A 21,109-nucleotide genomic window follows, 5' to 3' on the forward strand; every position below is an offset into this window, starting at 1 on the left:
GTTCGGAGTCCCGGATGAGATCACGGACGTCACGAGGATTTCCGGAATAGTCCGGAAACGAAGATTGATATATAGGATGACCTCATTTGATTACCGGAAGGTTTTCGGAGTTACCGGGAATGACGAATGGGTTCCGGGAGTTCACCGGGGGGGCAACCCACCCCGGGGAAGCCCATAGGCCTGTTGGAATTATGCCCTAGAGGCAATAATAAATGTATAGTTATTATTATAATTCCTGTATCAAGATAATAGTTTATTGTCCATGCTATAATTGTATTGAATGAAGACTCATTTACATGTGTGGATACATAGACAAAACACCGTCCCTAGCATGCCTCTAGTTGGCTAGCCAGTTGATCGATGATAGTCAGTGTCTTCTGATTATGAACAAGGTGTTGTTGCTTGATAACTGGATCACGTCATTGGGAGAATCACGTGATGGACTAGACCCAAACTAATAGACGTAGCATATTGATCGTGTCATTTTGTTGCTACTGTTTTCTGCGTGTCAAGTATTTATTCCTATGACCATGAGATCATATAACTCACTGACACCGGAGGAATGCTTTGTGTGTATCAAACGTCGCAACGTAACTGGGTGACTATAAAGATGCTCTACAGGTATCTCCGAAGGTGTTAGTTGAGTTAGTATGGATCAAGACTGGGATTTGTCACTCCGTATGACGGAGAGGTATCTCGGGGCCCACTCGGTAATACAACATCACACACAAGCCTTGCAAGCAATGTAACTTAGTGTAAGTTGCGGGATCTTGTATTACGGAACGAGTAAAGAGACTTGCCGGTAAACGAGATTGAAATAGGTATGCGGATACCGACGATCGAATCTCGGGCAAGTAACATACCGAAGGACAAAGGGAATGACATACGGGATTATACGAATCCTTGGCACTGAGGTTCAAACGATAAGATCTTCGTAGAATATGTGGGATCAATATGGGCATCCAGGTCCCGCTATTGAATATTGACCGAGGAGTCTCTCGGGTCATGTCTACATAGTTCTCGAACCCGCAGGGTCTGCACACTTAAGGTTCGACGTTGTTTTATGCGTATTTGAGTTATATGGTTGGTTATCGAATGTTGTTCGGAGTCCCGGATGAGATCACGGACGTCACGAGGGTTTCCGGAATGGTCCGGAAACGAAGATTGATATATAGGATGACCTCATTTGATTACCGGAAGGTTTTCGGAGTTACCGGGAATGTACCGGGAATGACGAATGGGTTCCGGGAGTTCACCGGGGGGGCAACCCACCCCGGGGAAGCCCATAGGCTTTGGGGAGACACACCAGCCCTTAGTGGGCTGGTGGGACAGCCCCAAGTGGGCCTATGCGCCAAGAAAAAGAAATCAAAGGAAAAAGAAAAAAAAAAGAGGGAGGAAGTGGGAAGGGAGAGGGACTCCTCCCACCAAACCAAGTCCAACTCGGTTTGGGGGGGGAGTCCTCCCCCCTTTGGCTCGGCCGACCCCTTGAGGGTCCCTTGGACCCCAAGGCAAGGTCCCCCTCCCTCCTCCTATATATATGGAGCTTTTAGGGCAGATTTGAGACAACTTTCTCACGGCTGCCCGACCACATACCTCCATAGTTTTTCCTCTAGATCGCGTTTCTGCGGAGCTCGGGCGGAGCCCTGCTGAGACAAGATCATCACCAACCTCCGGAGCGCCGTCACGCTGCCGGAGAACTCTTCTACCTCTCCGTCTCTCTTGCTGGATCAAGAAGGCCGAGATCATCGTCGAGCTGTACGTGTGCTGAAAGCGGAGGTGCCGTCCGTTCGGTACTAGATCGTGGGACTGATCGCGGGATTGTTCGCGGGGCGGATCGAGGGACGTGAGGACGTTCCACTACATCAACCGCGTTCCCTAACGCTTCTGCTGTACGATCTACAAGGGTACGTAGATCACTCATCCCCTCTCGTAGATGGACATCACCATGATAGGTCTTCGTGCGCGTAGGAAATTTTTGTTTCCCATTCGACGTTCCCCAACAGTGGCATCATGAGCTAGGTTCATGCGTAGATGTCTTCTCGAGTAGAACACAAAAGGTTTTGTGGGCGGTGATGTGCGTTTTGCTGCCCTCCTTAGTCTTTTCTTGATTCCGCGGTATTGTTGGATTGAAGCGGCTTGGACCGACATTACTCGTACGCTTACGAGAGACTGGTTTCATCGTTACGAGCGCCCCCTTTGCTCAAAGATGACTGGCAAGTGACGGTTTCTCCAACTTTAGTTGAATCGGATTTGACCGAGGAGGTCCTTGGATGAGGTTAAATAGCAACTCATATATCTCCGTTGTGGTGTTTGCGTAAGTAAGATGCGATCCTACTAGATACCCTTGGTCACCACGTAAAACATGCAACAACAAAATTAGAGGACGTCTAACTTGTTTTTGCAGGGTATGATTGTGATGTGATATGGCCAACGATTTTATGTGATATATTGGATGTATGAGATGATCATGTTGTAATAGAAATATCGACTTGCACGTCGATGGTACGGCAACCGGCAGGAGCCATAGGGTTGTCTTTATACTAACATATGTGCTTGCAGATGCGTTTACTATTTTGCTAGGATGTAGCTTTAGTAGTAATAGCATAAGTAGCACGACAACCACGATGGCAACACGTTGATGGATGATCATGGTGTGGCGCCGGTGACAAGAAGATCGTGTCGGTGCTTTCGTGATGGAGATCAAGAAGCACGTAATGATGGCCATATCATGTCACTTATGAATTGCATGTGATGTTAATCCTTTTATGCACCTTATTTTGCTTAGAACGACGGTAGCATTATGAGGTGATCTCTCACTAAAATTTCAAGACGAAATTGTGTTCTCCCCGACTGTGCACCGTTGCTACAGTTCGTCGTTTCGAGACACCACGTGATGATCGGGTGTGATAGACTCAACGTTCACATACAATGGGTGCAAAACAGTTGCGCACGCGGAACACTCGGGTTAAGCTTGACGAGCCTAGCATGTGCAGACATGGCCTCGGAACACATGAGACCGAAAGGTCGATCATGAATCACATAGTTGATATGATTAGCAAAGGGATGCTTACCACTGAAACTATACTCAACTCACGTGATGATCGGACTTGGGATAGTGTAAGTGGATCATGAACCACTCAAATGACAAGAGAGATGTACTTTTTGAGTGGGAGTTTAGCATATAATTTGATTAAGTTGAACTCTAATTATCTTGAACATAGTCTAAGTCCACTTTGAATATATTTGTGTTGTAGATCATGGCTCACGCAAGTGTCATCCTGAATTTTAATACGTTCCTAGAGAAAGCTAAGTTGAAAGATGATGGAAGCAACTTTGTAGACTGGGCTCGTAATCTTAAGCTAATCTTACAAGCTGGAAAGAAGGACTATGTCCTTAATGCTGCGCTAGGAGATGAACCACCCGCTACGGCTGATCAGGATGTTAAGAACGCTTGGTTAGCACGTAAGGAGGACTACTCAATAGTTCAATGTGCAGTCTTGTATGGCTTAGAACCGGGACTTCAACGTCGCTTTGAGCGTCATGGAGCATTTGAGATGTTCCAGGAGTTGAAGTTTATCTTTCAGAAGAACGCCCGGATCGAGAGGTATGAGACCTCCGATAAATTCTATGCTTGCAAGATGGAGGAAAACTCGTCTGTCAGTGAACATGTGCTCAAAATGTCTGGGTACTCAAACCGTCTAGCTGAACTGGGGATTGAACTCCCGCAAGAAGCTATCACTGACAGAATCCTTCAATCACTGCCGCCAAGCTATAAAGGCTTTGTGTTGAACTACAACATGCAAGGGATGAACAAGTCTCCCGGCGAGTTGTTTGCGATGCTGAAAGTCGCAGAGTCTGAACTCCGTAAAGAGCATCAAGTGTTGATGGTGAGCAAGACCACTAGTTTCAAGAGAAACGGCAAAGGCAAGAAAGGCAATTCGAAGAAGAGCGGCAAGCCTGTTGCCAATCTGCCGAAGAAACCCAAGGCTGGACCTAAGCCTGAAACAGGGTGCTTCTATTGCAAGGGTATGGGTCACTGGAAGCGCAATTGCCCCAAAGAAAAATCAGGTATATTTGATATACATGTTATTGATGTGTACTTAACTAGCTCTCGTAGTAGTGCCTGGGTATTTGATACCGGTTCTGTTGCTCATATTTGCAACTCGAAGCAGGAACTGCGGAATAGGCGAAGGCTGGCGAAAGACGAAGTGACGATGCGCGTAGGAAACGGTTCCAAGGTTGATGCAATCGCCGTCGGCATAGTTTCACTTCAGTTACCATCATGATTAGTTATGAACTTGAATCATTGTTATTTAGTGCCTGCGTTGAGCATGAACATTATATCTGGATCTTGTTTATTGCGAGACGGTTACTCTTTTAAGTCTGAGAATAATGGTTGTTCTATTTCTATGAGTAACATCTTTTATGGTCATGCACCGAATGTGAGAGGATTGTTCATATTGAATCTTGATAGCGATACGCATATACATAACATTGAGACCAAAAGAGTTAGAGTTAACAATGATAGCGCCATATTTTTGTGGCACTGCCGCTTAGGTCATATTGGTGTAAAGCGCATGAAGAAACTCCATGCCGATGGACTTTTGGAGTCACTTGACTTTGATTCACTTGACACGTGCGAACCATGCCTCATGGGCAAGATGACTAAAACCCCGTTCTCCGGAACAATGGAGCATGCAAGTGACTTATTGCAAATCATACATACCGATGTGTGTGGTCCGATGAGCGTAGAGGCACGCGGCGGATATCGTTATTTTCTCACCTTCACTGACGATTTGAGTAGATATGGTTATGTCTACTTAATGAAGCATAAGTCTGAAACATTTGAAAAGTTCAAGAAATTTCAGAGTGAAGTTGAAAATCATCGTAACAAGAAGATCAAGTTCCTACGGTCTGATCGTGGGGGTGAATATCCGAGTTTCGAGTTTGGTGCTCACTTAAGACAATGTGGAATTGTTTCACAGTTGACACGGCCTGGAACACCACAGCGTAATGGTGTGTCCGAACGTCGTAATCGTACTTTATTAGAGATGGTGCGATCTATGATGTCTCTTACCGATTTGCCATTATCATTTTGGGGTTATGCATTAAAAACAGCTACATTCACTTTAAATAGGGCACCATCAAAATCCGTTGAGACGACACCATACGAACTGTGGTATGGCGAAAGGCCAAAGTTGTCATTTCTTAAAGTTTGGGGATGTGATGCTTATGTCAAAAAGCTTCAGCCTGAAAAGCTGGAACCCAAAGCGGAAAAGTGCATCTTCATAGGTTACCCAAAAGAGACAGTTGGTACACCTTCTATCTCAAACCCGAGGGCAAAGTGTTTGTTGCTAAGAACGGAACTTTTCTCGAGAAGGAGTTTCTCTCGAGAGAATTGAGTGGGAGGAAGATAGAATTTGACGAGGTTGTCGAACCTCTCATCCCTCTGGATGGTGGTGCAGGGCAAGGGGAAGCCTCTGTCGTTGCGACGCCGGTTGAGGAGGAAGTTAATGATGATGATCATGAAACTCCGGTTCAAGTTTCTGTCGAACCACGCAGGTCGACGAGACCACGTGCTGCTCCAGAGTGGTACGGTAATCTCGTCTTATCAATCATGTTATTAGACAACAATGAACCTGCAAATTATGAAGAAGCAATGGTGGGCCCAGATTCCAACAAATGGCTAGAAGCCATGATGTCCGAGATAGGATCCATGTATGAGAACAAAGTGTGGACTTTTGAAGTATTGCCTGAGGGCCGCAAGGCTATTCAGAACAAATGGATCTTTAAGAGGAAGACGGACGCTGACGGCAATGTGACCATTTATAAAGCTCGACTTGTGGCAAAGGGTTTTTCACAAGTTCAAGGAGTTGACTACGATGAGACATTCTCACCCGTAGCGATGCTTAAGTCCGTCAGAATCATGTTAGCAATAGCTGCATTTTTCGATTATGAAATCTGGCAGATGGATGTCAAAACGGCGTTCCTTAACGGATTCCTTAAGGAAGAGTTGTATATGATGCAACCCGAAGGTTTTGTCGATCCTAAGAATGCTAACAAGGTGTGCAAGCTCCAGCGATCCATTTATGGACTGGTGCAAGCATCTCGGAGTTGGAACAAACGCTTTGATGAGGTGATCAAAGCATTTGGGTTTATACAAGTGGTTGGAGAATCTTGTATTTACAAGAAAGTGAGTGGGAGCTCTGTGGCGTTTCTAATATTATATGTGGATGACATATTGCTGATTGGAAGAAAACGTAGAGTTTTTGGAGAGTATAAAGGATTACTTGAATAAAAGTTTCTCTATGAAGGACCTAGGAGAAGCTGCTTACATTCTAGGCATTAAGATCTACAGGGATAGATCAAAACGCCTGATAGGACTTTCACAAAGCACATACCTTCATAAAGTTTTGAAGAGGTTTAAAATGGAACAGTCCAAGAAAGGGTTCTTGCCAGTTTTACAAGGTACGCGATTGAGTAAGACTCAGTGCCCAGCAACTGATGAGGATAGAGAGCATATGCGATCCGTCCCCTATGCTTCAGCCATAGGTTCTATCATGTATGCAATGTTGTGCACTAGACCGGACGTTAGCCTGGCCATAAGTATGGCAGGTAGGTTCCAGAGTAATCCAGGAGTGGATCACTGGACGGCGGTCAAGAATATCCTGAAGTACCTGAAAAGGACTAAGGAGATGTTTCTCGTGTATGGAGGTGACGAAGAGCTCGTCGTAAAAGGTTACGTCGATGCAAGCTTTGACACAGATCCGGACGACTCTAAGTCGCAAACCGGATACGTATTTATTCTTAATGGGGGTGCGGTAAGCCGGTCCAGTTCCAAGCAGAGCGTCGTAGAAGATTCTACATGTGAAGCGGAGTACATGGCTGCCTCGGAGGTGGCTAAGGAGGGTGTCTGGATGAAGCAGTTCATGACGGATCTTGGAGTGGTGCCAAGCGCACTGAATCCAATAACCTTGTTCTGTGACAACACGGGTGCCATTGCCCTAGCAAAGGAACCACGGTTTCACAAGAAGTCCAGACACATCAAACGACGCTTCAACCTCATCCGCGACTACGTCGAAGGGGAGGACATAAATATATGCAAAGTGCACACGGATCTGAATGTAGCAGACCCGCTGACTAAACCTCTTCCACGGGCAAAGCATGATCAACACCAGAACTGTATGGGTGTTAGATTTATTACAATGTAATTCGCATGATGATGTGAGGGCTAGATTATTGACTCTAGTGCAAGTGGGAGACTGTTGGAATTATGCCCTAGAGGCAATAATAAATATAGTTATTTTTATAATTCCTGTATCAAGATAATCGTTTATTATCCATGCTATAATTGTATTGAATATAGACTTATATACATGTGTGGATACGTAGACAAAACACTGTCCCTAGCAAGCCTCTAGTTGGCTAGCCAGTTGATCAAAGATAGTCAGTGTCTTCTGATTATGAACAAGGTGTTGTTGCTTGATAACTGGATCACGTCATTAGGAGAATCACGTGATGGACTAGACCCAAACTAATAGACGTAGCATGTTGATCGTGTCATTTTATTGCTACTATTTTCTGCGTGTCAAGTATTTGTTCCTATGACCATGAGATCATATAACTTACTAACACCGGAGGAATACTTTGTGTGTATCAAACGTCGCAACGTAACTGGGTGACTATAAAGATGCTCTACAGGTATCTCCGAAGGTGTTCGTTAAGTTAGTATGGATCGAGACTGGGATTTGTCACTCCGTGTGACGGAGAGGTATCTCGGGGCCCATTCGGTAATACAACATCACACACAAGCTTTGCAAGCAATGTGACTTAGTGTAAGTTGCGGGATCTTGTATTACGGAACGAGTAAAGAGACTTGCCGGTAAACGAGATTGAAATAGGTATACGGATAGTGACGATCGAATCTCGGGTAAGTAACATACCAAGGACAAAGGGAATGACATACGGGATTATATGAATCCTTGGCACTGAGGTTCAAACGATAAGATCTTCGTAGAATATGTAGGATCCAATATGGGCATCCAGGTCCCGCTATTGGATATTGACCGAGGAGTCTCTCGGGTCATGTCTACATAGTTCTCGAACCCGCAGGGTCTGCACACTTAAGGTTCGACATTGTTTTATGCGTATTTGAGTTATATGGTTGGTTACCGAATGTTGTTCGGAGTCCCGGATGAGGTCACGGACGTCACGAGGGTTTCCGGAATGGTCCGGAAACGAAGATTGATATATAGGATGACCTCATTTGATTACCGGAAGGTTTTCGGAGTTACCGGGAATGTACCGGGAATGACGGATGGGTTCCGGGAGTTCACCGGGGGGGCAACCTACCCCGGGGAAGCCCATAGGCATTGGGGGTAGCGCACCAGCCCTTAGTGGGCTGGTGGGACAGACCAAAAGAGACCTATGCGCCATAGGAAGAAAAACCAAAGAGAAAAGAAAAAAAAGAGGAGGTGGGAAAAGGGGGAAGGACTCCTCCTTCCAAACCTAGTTGGACTCGGTTTGGAAGGGGAGATCTCCCCCCTGGCTCGGCCGAAGTCCTTAGGGATCCTTGGACCCCAAGGCAAGGCTCCCCCTCTTCCCCCTATATATACGGAGGTTTTAGGGCTGATTTGACACAACTTTGCCACGGCAGCCCGACCACATATCTCCACGGTTTTACCTCTAGATCGCGTTCTGCGGAGCTCGGGCGGAGCCTTGCGGAGACGAGATCATCACCAACCTCCGGAGCGCCGTCACGCTGCCGGAGAACTCTTCTACCTCTCCGTCTCTCTTGCTGGATCAAGAAGGCCGAGATCATCGTCGAGCTGTACGTGTGTTGAACGCGGAGGTGCCGTCCGTTCGGCACTAGATCGTGGGACTGATCGCGGGACGGTTCGCGGGGCGGATCGAGGGACGTGAGGACGTTCCACTACATCAACCGCTTTCACTAACGCTTCTGTTGTACGGTCTACAAGGGTACGTAGATCACACATCCCCTCTCGTAGATGGACATCACCATGATAGGTCTTCGTGCGCGTAGGAAAATTTTTGTTTCCCATGCGACGTTCCCCAACAAAATAAAAGGTTCTAGGGTAGAAGCTTTAGCCAATACTTTGGGTTATGAAATTTTTTCGTTGTTGATAGTCAAGGTAGAACTGGTTTTCTAGGGATCTTCTTGAATAATGTAATAAAAGTTGATATTTTGAGTTACTCTTGCTATCATATGGATGTGTTAGTTGAGGAAGCTGGCTGTGGTAAATGGAGATTTACATGTGTCTACGGTGAGGCCCAGACCCACCTAAGACATCATACTTGGACTGTTTTGAAGAACATTAGCGCTTTGAGAAATTTACCCTAGTTGTGCATGGGCAACTTTAATGAAGTCTTACACCTGGAATGAACCTCACGGGATTGGAACGCGTAGCAATGCCGAAATGCAAGCTTTCCGAGAGGCCGTTGATGTCAGCAGGTTGCTTGATATTGGTTATACGGGGTGATTCTGGACTTGGGAGAAAAATGTCACACGGGGGGGGGGGGGGGGGGGGGCATACACAAGGTGCAGGTTGGACCGTGCACTGGTTAATGCCGAATTGATGAATCTCTTCCCATCTGCTTGCATGTAGAACCACTCAACGGCTACATCCAACCTTGGTCCTGTTCTCCTTGATCTGGGGCATAATCAAATTAGCATTGGAAGGAGACCCTTCCGTTATGAGGCGATGTGGGAAAACATGATGAATTTGGAGCGATGGTACTTTCAGAGTTGACGGCTAGGGGCCCTTGTACCAGTGTCCACGAGTTGCATAACAAACCGATGAGCGTCTCAAACGGTTTCATCAAGTGGTACAAAGAGTCTTTTGGGGGTGTTCATTGTGAAATCAAGGAGATGAAGCAAAAAACTGGACACGCTATAGGGAGATCTTCTTCGTAGAGCCCCCTCCCATGCAGAGTTGAAAATAAATGAGAGGTTGGTGGAGCTATTCCACCGTGAGGAGATTATGTGGAGGCAAAGGGCAAGGATTGAATTGATGTCCTGTCGTGACAAGAACGCTATTTTTTTCATCTACGAGCCAGTATTAGAAGGAAGAAGAACATGATCCACGCATTTTAGAATACTATGGGTGTTTTGACACAGGATCCAGGTGAGATGAGGGCTATAGCTAACTCCTTTTACAATGAACTTTACCCTTCCGAGGGAGTTCAGGGTGTGGATAGTGTCCTCGAACATGTCCCATGCAGGGTCACCCTAGCTATGAATGCTAGCTTATGTGCTCCATATATATAGAAGGAGGTCAATGTGGCTCTTTTTCAAATGAGCCCAATAAAAGCGCCACGCCCTGATGGTTTCACTGCCAGTTTTATCAAAAACACTGGGATGTCTGTGGGGAGGACGTCACTAATATTGTTTTGAGGATTGTCAGAGGGGTGGAGAGCCCGGAATGCATCAACGACACCATACTTGTTCTGATTCCAAAGGTGACGTCCCCCACTCTACTTACACATTTTAGGCCTATCAGTCTTTGTAGCGTTTAATACAAGATTGCATCGAAGGTGGTGACAAATAGTCTGAAGCTGGTTTTACCAGATATTATCTCTGAGGAGCAATCTGCTTTCGTGACTGGTAGGTTGATTACGGATAATATTATTTGTGCCTATGAGTGCCTACACTTTATAAAAGGAACTAGTCCAACAGTAACAGCTATTGCGCGTTAAAACTGGATATGATGAAGGCCTACGACAGGTTGGAGTGGCCTTATTTGACGGCAATTATGGTGAAGCTCGACTTTGCAGAGTCATGGACTCATACAGTGATGGCCATGGTGTCTTTAGTTTCTTTTTCACTTATGTTCAACTCGGAGAAGTTTCAGAGCTTTAGACCAACGAGAGGAATCTAGCAGGGAGATCCTATCTCCCCTTACCTTTTCTTGATTGCAGCGGAGGGACTTTCGGGCCTACTAAAATCCAATTCTCAGTCTTCTGTGTTAGCAGGTATTAAGGTTGCATCGACGGCTCCCACCATTAACCATCTCCTGTTTGCAGACGATAGCCTGCTGCTTTTCAGGGCAAGTGTGGAGGGAGAAGAAAGAGTATCAAACCTGCTTGAAACATATTGTTGTCCGTTCGAGCAGAAAATAAACAATGAAAAATCATCCATCTTCTTCAGCAAGGGTTGCTTGCAAGCTGTTCGGGAGTGGGTTAAAAATCATCTCCATGTTCAGAATGAATCCCTTAGTGAGCGTTATTTGGGCATGCCAACATATGTGGGACACTCAAAAAATGGCACGTTCAAATATTTGCGAGATGGGGTGTGGGAGAAGGTGAAAGGATGGATGGAGAAACTTTTGTCTGCCGCGGGCAAGGAGGTATTGTAGAGTTTGTAGCTCAAGCAATTCCAGTGTATTCCATGTCTTGTTTCAGACTTCCTAGAGGTTTGTGTGGCAATGTTACTTCCATCATAAGACAGTTCTGGTGGGGCAGCAAAGGAGGAAAACGCAAATCGTCTTGGGTAGCTTGGGATGTCATGACAAGGCCAAAACATCTTGGAGGAATGGGGTTCTGGGATCTTGAGTTATTTGATTTAGCTCTCCTCGCTAGGCAAGCTTGGCGGTTATTGAATGGGCCTCCCTCTTTGAGCGCCAGGATTTTGAAATCCATCTGTCATCCAGAATGTTCAATTTTGGAAGCAGAATTAGGGTATCACCCATCACAAATTTGGCGAGCTTTACTTGATGGGAGAGACATATTGTCCCAAGGGATCATTCGTCGCATTGGAGATGGCGAGACGACACATGTCTCAGATCACAATTGGTTACCCCGGGATGGCTATAAGAGGCCCATCACATCTTTTATTCAGCCACCGCAAGTGAAAGTTTCTGACCTCATCAATACAACGACTGCTTCTTGGAGAGTAGGACTGGTTCGATCGGCGTTCACCCCTTTTGATGTCGAAGCTATTCTCCATATCCCTTTATGCACCAGAAGGATTGAGAAATTTTGGCATGGGGAAAGAATCGGCGTGGTCTTTTCACGGTGAGTTCTGCTTATCGCATGTTGGTTCGCACCAAACTAAACCGGAAGAGTTGGTTAGAAGGCCGTGAGTAACCATCAAATAGTGAAACAGAAGGACGGGAGTGGAATTCTCTTTGGAAGATGTCGCTACCGTCGAAAATCAAAGTCTTCCTATGGCAGCTGGCGAGGCATTCAGTGTCGTCGGGTGAGCTGTTGTACCGAAGGCATATTCCAGCGTTGTTTGCTTGCCGTGTTTGCGGGGTGCGGGATACTTGGAGGCATGCTCTCCTGGACTGCCCAACGGCGCGCAGCACTTGGGCCATGTCCTCTCATGTGGTCATTGATCAACTAAGCTCTCACCAACAGGAGTGCGCCAAGACGTGGATTTTCGCTATGGTGGTAGCTTTGTCTACTGATGAGTTCGTGATGTTTCCAGTATCTCTTTGAGCCATATGCGGTGCACACACGAAAGCAATCTATGAGGATGTCCACAAGACCACATATGGTGTTCATGGCTTCATCAATAGTTACTTACTGGATTTACAAGCAATCAACCATTCTACACTGGTCCAGAGCCACGCAGTGGTTCGGCCTTCTACCTGGTTAGCGCCAATTGAGAATCATGCCAAACTCAATGTGAACGCGGCAGTCACACCTGGGAGGCATTTGGGTGCAATTGGCATTGTATGGAGGAGCTACTCTGATGATTTTCTTGGCGCGTCTGCTATGGTTCTCCGCATTGATGATTCTGTTACTCTGGAGGCCCTAGCTATACATGAAGGTTTAGCGTTGTCAATGGACCTAAATCTGACACATATCCACCTGGCTTCTGATTGCAGAGGAGTTGTGGAGGAAATCAAGAAGGGGAGAGCATCTAGCTATTGACCTATTATCCAGGAGACTAAGGAATAGCTTCCTACCTTTACCTCTTGTAATTTGGTTCACGGATTTAGGAGCTCAAATTTTAAGGCTAACAACTTAGCGAAACATGCTCTAAAGTTGGGACATGGCCGCCATGTTTGGTTAGGCCAGCCCAATGGCATTACATTCGTCCCTATAAACATTGTGACGTTTTGAATAAAGTTTCGCGAGGTTGTCTAAAAAAGCCAACCCAGAAGAAAAAAAAATAGAAGTTGGTATTAGTGATTGAAATCTCAATCCCAATGTCGAGCCAAAGGATACAATCCAACTGTGCTTGATCTGTAGATGCTCTAAGTAGGTTTTAGCGAAGTCAATGGAACCAAGTGTCATATGACGAGCTGAGCTACAACCATATGCCCAACACAAACAATGAAGCTGAAGTGGTCGTGTCGGCCACGACGAAGCGGGTGAACGTAGCCGTAGATACCAAAGTGGACACACGCCGATGATGGCTTCAAAGAGCATCGGTCGGAACATCACCAAATAGGACATGGAATCTTCCAGCGCTAGGCAAAAGCATTCAAAGTAAAACATGAAGTTGGATGTCCTCCTTGATGATGTCGATCATAGCCAACACTATGCACGCATCGACGACTTCTGAGAGAGATTCAGTTGCTCACATATATATATTTCCGTTGCAACATATGGGCATATTTGCTAGTTCACACTATTTAGTGTGTAGGTCACCAAATAGGAGCTCCTAGTGCGGGGAATAGGAGGCCTCATTAGCAGGATTAGAGCAATCATAGAAGCCTGAGATATTCCAAAATGTACCAAAAGCGCGTCATTTTGCTTAAAAAACAAAAACGCATCATCATCGTAGCCCAAAACCAAAACCAAACGGGGTGACTTGGAAGAGGATCGTGTGACGCAAAATTAGTTATTTTCTAATGATGCCAAAAAAAAGTGGCTTCTTTGATTGTTTTTGGATAGAGTGGTAATCGGGAGCTCCTCTTCGGCCTTCAAGCGCGAGGGAAACACCGTGGCACCCACGCACCGACAAGGGTGGACTGACCCATGTAGATATCACATTTTATTTCTTCTTGGTTCGCATGATCGCATTTGAAAAAAAATTGCAAATGAAAAAATCATGAATTAATAAAAGTTAATGTATTTGGAAAAGGTGTTCAGCTTTTTCAAATACGTTTATTTAATTTGAATTTGTTTTGCCGAATTCGAAGAATTTTACCACTTTTCTAAAAGTTCATTGAATTTAGAAAAAAGTTCACCGATTTTGGTAAAAAAATCATCAATTTGAAAAAAGGTAAACCAAGTTGGAAAAAAGTTCATCAATTTAAAAAATTTCCATAAAGTTCTAAAAAGTTATGCATTTAAAAAAAGTTAAAGTAGAAAGGAAAAAAGGATGAAAGAAGAAAAACATAAAAAGAAAAAGAAAAAAAAACTGGTCCAGAAAAAAACCACGACGAAAAAAGAAAAATACCCGGCTAAAAAAAGAAGAAAAGAAGAAAAAAGAAATATATTATCACAACGTGTGGTTTGTCCTGTTGGTTATTGCTAGTTAAACTTAAGGTGGAGGTCCCGGGCTTAATTCTCAGCCACACGCGTTTTTGGCATGTTAAAACCATGAGAAACACAGTGAAATGGGCCAACCCAACGAGGGGGCAGTAGTGTGCGCCGATTTGCCAAATGGCATGTAACGGACGCCTAAAGCGGTAGGAAACGCCGTGCTAATCCTCCAAGTTTAACCTGAACTATTCAAAAAGCATTTTCTTTCCATCCCTGAAAAAAAAGCCTTTTCTTTCCAAGTGCAGACGTGTGAACAGGACACACCACTAACCCGTGGCTTCGGGTGGTTGTTGTTCACGCGTTTATTACCGTGGATATTTTGTAACCTACCAAAGTGATTTACATTTCATAACCAGATATGGTAGGAGTACAATATCCCAGAGTGGGCATTCTAATGATTCCATATCTGGCTCAAACTATTCGATGCGCGTTAATCCAGAAGGTCAGTGGCTCTAGTTTTTTTTAATATAGTACAGATGCAAGTGTTTATATAAACGCGGCTCGAGCTACTAGACCGTTGCTACACATATGAATGAAGAGAAATCTTACAAGCTATTAGTACATGGGAATCAGAGGGGGTCATAATCATACTACTGGCGAAATGGGGCATATATGCCTACGTGCATGGTCTAGAGCCTTATGCAGAACCAATAGCTAAATATCATGATTTTCTTGACTTCCGTTGTTGATGACAAGACATGGCAAACATGGAGCTGAGATGATGAATAAATCATCCAACTGTTATGACTCGGTTTCCGTTATCAAATTGATTAGCTATGCTCATAGATCACTAACTGAACTAGTTAATGAATCACTCGGCAAGTTGGCTTAGGTTATTGTTAATAATCACACGTAATTGAAAATCAGATCTCTACCTTCTTCGCAAATTTGCCTCTTTCGCTTCGCATCTTTTTACCATTGCATTTTTTCTAATATATATTTAGAAAGAAGATGTAATACTGTATCTGAAAAAAAATAGCAGAATCCTTGTGTGACTTCGGTGCCAAAAATGTAGAGAACTTTGTGCAATTTACTGGTCAAAAAGGTTGATTGTACCTCGCATTCTACGGTGGCAAATAAAAGAGAACAGAGGATGTAGTAACCTCACTGTTTTGTAACCCATTCCCTTGTTTTCTCATGACTCCCTAATGGGAGCACACCTACATGAGCTGCTAATTACAGTCCTATATGTAGCATATATAGCTGTTCTGTGTTCAAATGGAAGAAATGTTGGATGACAGTGGTACACGGGAGACACCTTGTCAGCTCTGCCTAACCGAGTCTTGGATTCTTGCATGAATATTGTGTGGTCCGGCCCCACGCTACATCATCATATCATTTTTTCATGGGAAATCCAGCATTTTTCGTGACGAAAAACATATCATGATAGGAAATCCACCGAAGAAATGAGATCAGCGTGACAAAAAAAGTACACCATAATGCCTGAATTGTCAACTAAACCACCACCCTTTTTACAAGGGTTGACGCTCTAGAAGCTATATGATCTGCCCCTCTCCATGTTAGACAGGGAGACTTCGATGTCACCATGCATATGCCAAGTAGTCATCTGAAGTTCCACTTGAGAGGTACCCCTGCTTGCTACCAACTCACAACCACACATGCATGCATGCACATATGGACAGTACATTCTCCTAGTCACGAGTCATGCATGAGATGTATATAGTACTCCCTCCGTTCCTAAATATAACATATTTTAGAAAATTTTATTATGGACTACATACAAAGTAAAATGAATGAATCTACACTTTAAAATGTGTCTATATACATGCGTATGTATTTTATAGTGAAATCTCTAAAAAGTCTTATATCTTGAAACGAAAGAAGTATATTTCTAGTTGAGATGTATCTAGTACTCCCTATGTAAACTATTATAAAAGTGTTTAGATAACTAAAATAATGATCTAAACGCTTTTATATTAGTTTACGGAGGGATTATATTTCTAGTGGCATGGACTGTGCAGGTTGGCATGCACGCATGCAACTTTAGTGTGGCCTATCCTTTTCCCCCAAAGCTGGTATATTTACATGTGAAAATGATATCTCTGGACTCTGGGTTGTAATCATCAGAGGCAGCTAGCTAGCTTCCTCCTGGTTCCTACAGGCTTTCACAGTTCACATTTGAGCCACTTGCAGTGCAGTGCAAGCCCATGGCTAGCTAGATCCCAAACAGGTGAAGAACTATTTTTTAGCCGCAACACCTTTCGGATAAAGTTGGGCAAAGGGTGAAAGATGACTTGCCCGGTGATGATGATTAGAGATAGGGACACAAGGCAGGAGAACCTAGGGCCAATATGCATTATTGGCTAGTCGAACTAGAATATGATGGCATGCATGTCATGCATGATAGTAGTTCCTGTCTTGGATTCCCTTCTTATGGAAAACATAGGATCCATGCACACAAAGGAAAACGGGGAATGAAAGCAAGCTCACAAAGACACACGAAATAGGCTTGTTGAGTTAACCATATTAACTAAAAGACATCTTTCTGTCAGTTGCACATATGTATATGCACAAGGAACATTCTTTCCCCGAAAATGCCTTTTAGAGCTCGGCCTCCATGGAGGTCGGTTTTTGAAAAACCCAAAAAACATCAAAATTCATATTTTTACAATTCAAAAAATCTATAAAAAACAGATATACATGAAGGCATAACACACACGTATGTAAATTTGTAGGATGAAATACGTTTAAATGAGGGTTGTGCAATAAAGATAAATCTGAGGCTTTTTAACACATGATATTATTCATCCTCAAAGTCCAGAAATTTGTTATTTTTGTATAGATCGCATTTAAGGTATTTCATCCTAAATTATTACACACACATACATTTCATCCTTGTATACTTGCATATTTTTCACAATTTTTTAAAGTCAAAAAATTTGAATTTTGATTTTTTCAAAAATAAAGGGCTCCATGAAGCTCGGTCACTAAAACGCCCTACTCGTCTTTTGTCCGCTTTATAGATAAAGAAACACACCAAAATATACGGCTGAATGATACAATAAGATGATTTGGCCTTCATACAAAGCAGATCTACAAATACAACATGTAGCATAGAACTAGCCTAACACCTCATAGAGGTTCGGCCGTCAACAACTGCGCTCCACAACTACGCTTCCCAGGAGGGTAATGACGCCAAGCGTCACCGCCGCCGAGCCCGATCACATAGACAAGTGTTTTCACCCTGATCCCTAGAACAAAGACGAGACCCACGATAATGTCTTTAGAAAGAAAGCGGCACTCACGTATGTTACCGTCGCCGATGCCAAAGCATGAAGCTTTCACTCAAAAACTCCTTGCACCACCAGAAGGGGTCTGACCACCACCACGACGAAGGCCAGCCCAGTCACACGAGACATGGGTACATATGTATATGTGCTAACAAAGGAGCTTTGGTCACCTTTCAACCGTCTCATCACTTGGTTAATGATGGCTACATGTAAGAACAAACAACTACTATTAAAATAAGTGACGGAAAGTCATGGCGACGTTCCAGTGTATGTGAGCGTCTACGACCTTGTATTGTTTCTCAGAAATTATTTTCACTGAAAACCCAAAAAAACTAATCCACCATAATATCAACCAAAACCTACAGATTTTTTTCCCATGCTTAATTAGGGCTCTTTTGGTTTACAACATTTTTATAGGAATTCTAAAGGAATGGATTTTGGAGAAAATAATATTTTGAGTCTTCTGATTGTAGGAATGGGTTTCTATTCCTATGTAGGATAGAAATCAATCCTTCACATGTCATGCAAAAAATATTAGCCTAGATTAAGTGACATCTCTTTCTATATAGGAATTGAGATACATTGTCATCTTACTTGTTATGATTTTTTTGTTGCTGTGATATTCCTAACCTATGGACCGAAGGTAGTGTTAATTTTTATTGGAGTCATGCATCATGCACCTTTAGCAAACAAGGATTCAAGGATATTGTTGGTTCCCAAGGCGAAAAGCAGAAGACTCTTACTAGCCTTTTGTTTAGTTTAGAGGTGTGTTGGGTGGTTGTGAGCCATGTCGCCCTAGGGAGATGATGTGCATGTGTCCTTTTCTATTATTTTTCCTCCACTAATCCCTACTTCAAGCTCTAATGTGTTTTATGTTGGGTCTGACTGCTCACAAGTCGACTGAATTTTATTTTTTACAAACTAGTCAAGATTTTTACGCACTATATTGAAAAAAGCTAGTCGACTAAAAGTTCCTTACAAATCGGTCGACTGAAAGTTTTCAACAAACCAGGAGAGTAGATTGTTTTACACACCACAGGCAAGAAAAACAAATCAAACTAATTTCAGGAACACGCACAAAAAAAGGTCGGCATATTAAAAGAACACAAAATGTAAAAAATGGTGGGTAAATAAAATTGAAGAAAAGAAAGGAGAACATTTTCCGTAACAAGAAGCAGTCGTTGCACATCTTCTTAGAAATGTGCAACTGATGTACATTGAGAATGCAACTGCAGAGAAAGAAAAAAAGAAACAATTGGTTTCTAAATTAAACCAAAATCAATTGTACACTCTCCAGCTAAAAGGAAGACCACCTAATTTTGTCTGAAAAATAGTGCATAGTTTGAAAATTACCAAGAACTATGATACCCAGTTGAGTGATCTCTAACAAACCCCTTTTCTGTGTGTGTTCCTTATATATATTCGTTGGATCTTCTTCAACCATATTTGGCGACAGATAACTCGATCACTGGGTGTTTCGCCAAAAACAAAAACAAAAAGTCACATGAAACTATGAATACGCAATATATTTTTTCTTTATCTAAATAATTGTAGTTGGAAAGAACTAGACAGTTCTCCCCAATTACAATTATTTAGATACAGAGATAATATAATCTTAAAGCAAACACGGTTTCTTCTATTTATGTATTATATTTATTTGCAATATTTTTTTTTAAAGGGAGGACGATAAAGAAAGCTAGAAGGAGATGGTGTATATATACCCACATACACCCCATGGCGAAGCCAAGATCAGGCGCACGCACCCACCCCATGCACATATCATCCTCACCATCATCATCCCATCGTCCTCACCGGTAGCTAGCACACATCTCTAAACCCAAAACCCAAACGCATGGAGGACCACGGCGCCGGCTGCCACCCCCTGCTCCACGGCCACCTCCAGCCGGCCCACGCATACGGCCCGTGGGACCCGCCCCTCGCCGCGTTCGACGACGGCAACCACCACCACCAGCAGCAGATGGAGTGCTTCTCGACGGCGTCGGAGCTGCGGGACGCGCTGCTGCGCGCGCTGGCCGAGCTGGAGGCGGCGCGGGGCGCGCACCGGGAGGAGCTCCGGCGCGTGGAGCACGAGGCTGCGCGGCTCGTGGCGTGCGCGGCCGCCGAGCGCGACGAGCTCCGGCGCCACTGCCACTCCCTCCTGCTCCTGCTCCACCACCACGCCGCCCAGCCGCCGCCGCCGCCCCAGAGCGTGCCCGACCCGCCGCTCCACGGCGTGCTGGGGCTGGGTCTGGGAGGAGGAGCGGGCGGCATGGCCGTGGGCATGGACGAGGCCGCCACGTCGGAGGAGGAGGCCGAGGTGGAGATGGCGCTGGCGCGGCGGCTGCCGGAGAAGGGGCGGCTGGTGGAGGCGGTGGTGTCGGCGGGGCCGCTCCTCCAGACTCTGCTCCTGGCCGGCCCGCTCCCGCGCTGGCGCCACCCGCCCCCGCCCGCCTCGGCCGACGTCATACCGCCCTTCAACCCCGGCCGCCCCGACGGCAACTACTCCCTCTCGTCCGCGTCCGCGTCGTCGTCGCCGGAGAGCAACTGCAGCGGCGGGAACGCCCCGCCGGCGGCAGCTCAGCCGCAGCAGCACGCGCTCCCCTGCTTCCACATGAGCTCCTCCTTCTGCATGTAGCCGGCACGTGTCATGCAGACCACTACTGAATTCTCTGCCACTGCCGCTTGTGTACTACAGTACTACTGCTACTACTAATTAATCACGTCCGTATATTGCTCTAGCTACTACTGTCTGGGATTAGTATAGCTACTTAGCTAGTATATATATATAATTATATAGGGTGATTAGTTAGTAATTAGCTGGTGATTGTGTGTGGTGTAGCATCAAATAATATGTGTGTAACTAATTAAAAGTGGGCAAAGATGCCATCACTTTGTCAGTGAGAGGTTGTATGTATGTATGTATGTATTTCAGGATGTATTGGTGTGGTACTACTAGTAGGTAGTGACCACTGCACTGGGTCGCAATAATGCCGGAGGGTGATCTCTGCATGGAAAGCGATCTATCAAGCAGCACTCACGTCCTTCCTTCAAGGTGATGAGCATGGCCACAGTGTAGTACTCCCTCTACATGAAAATACTCAAAATATAACGGATATTCAGTTTGGCTCTAGCGAGCACATGCTCCTGCGTGTCAGAAATGAATTTTATACATGACAAAAATAAATGAAAAAAATAGTTGTGTTTGTTGTCACACCCAAATGCTACATGCAAAATCTGCAGGTGAAAACCTTAAGCATTTTGGCACATGCAAAAAAAAAAGTCGAATGCTAAATTCTACCTCCAAATGTTATACTTAATTTTGCTTTTTTCACCAACGAAGCACGACTATCTCATATGACATGAAAATTGGCAAGCACATTTGCCACACCAATACAAAC

The 21,109-nt window shown here is 44.6% G+C and overlaps 1 protein-coding gene across 1 annotated transcript; it reads left to right on the forward strand.

Moving 5' to 3' along the window:
- The first annotated feature begins 19,563 nt into the window (after positions 1 to 19,563).
- Positions 19,564 to 20,612, forward strand: LOC123424828. The gene is made up of 2 exons (XM_045108522.1): positions 19,564 to 19,818; positions 19,900 to 20,612. The coding sequence occupies exons 1-2, from the start codon at positions 19,564 to 19,566 to the stop codon at positions 20,344 to 20,346; spliced, it is 702 nt and encodes a 233-aa protein (XP_044964457.1). The 3' UTR covers positions 20,347 to 20,612.
- The last annotated feature ends 497 nt before the right edge of the window (positions 20,613 to 21,109 follow it).

This window comes from Hordeum vulgare, chromosome 2H, assembly GCF_904849725.1.
Source record: "Hordeum vulgare subsp. vulgare chromosome 2H, MorexV3_pseudomolecules_assembly, whole genome shotgun sequence".
Lineage (NCBI taxonomy): Eukaryota > Viridiplantae > Streptophyta > Magnoliopsida > Poales > Poaceae > Hordeum > Hordeum vulgare.

What these genes read in the sequence shown, in the direction of transcription:
- LOC123424828 (XM_045108522.1), top strand. Translation starts at nt 19,564, where the DNA reads ATGGAGGACCACGGCGCCGGCTGCCACCCCCTGCTCCACGGCCACCTC. An exon ending in ACGAGGCTGCGCGGCTCGTG is followed by an intron (nt 19,819 to 19,899) that starts GCGTGCGCGGCC and finishes CACGCCGCCCAG; the next exon opens with CCGCCGCCGCCGCCCCAGAG.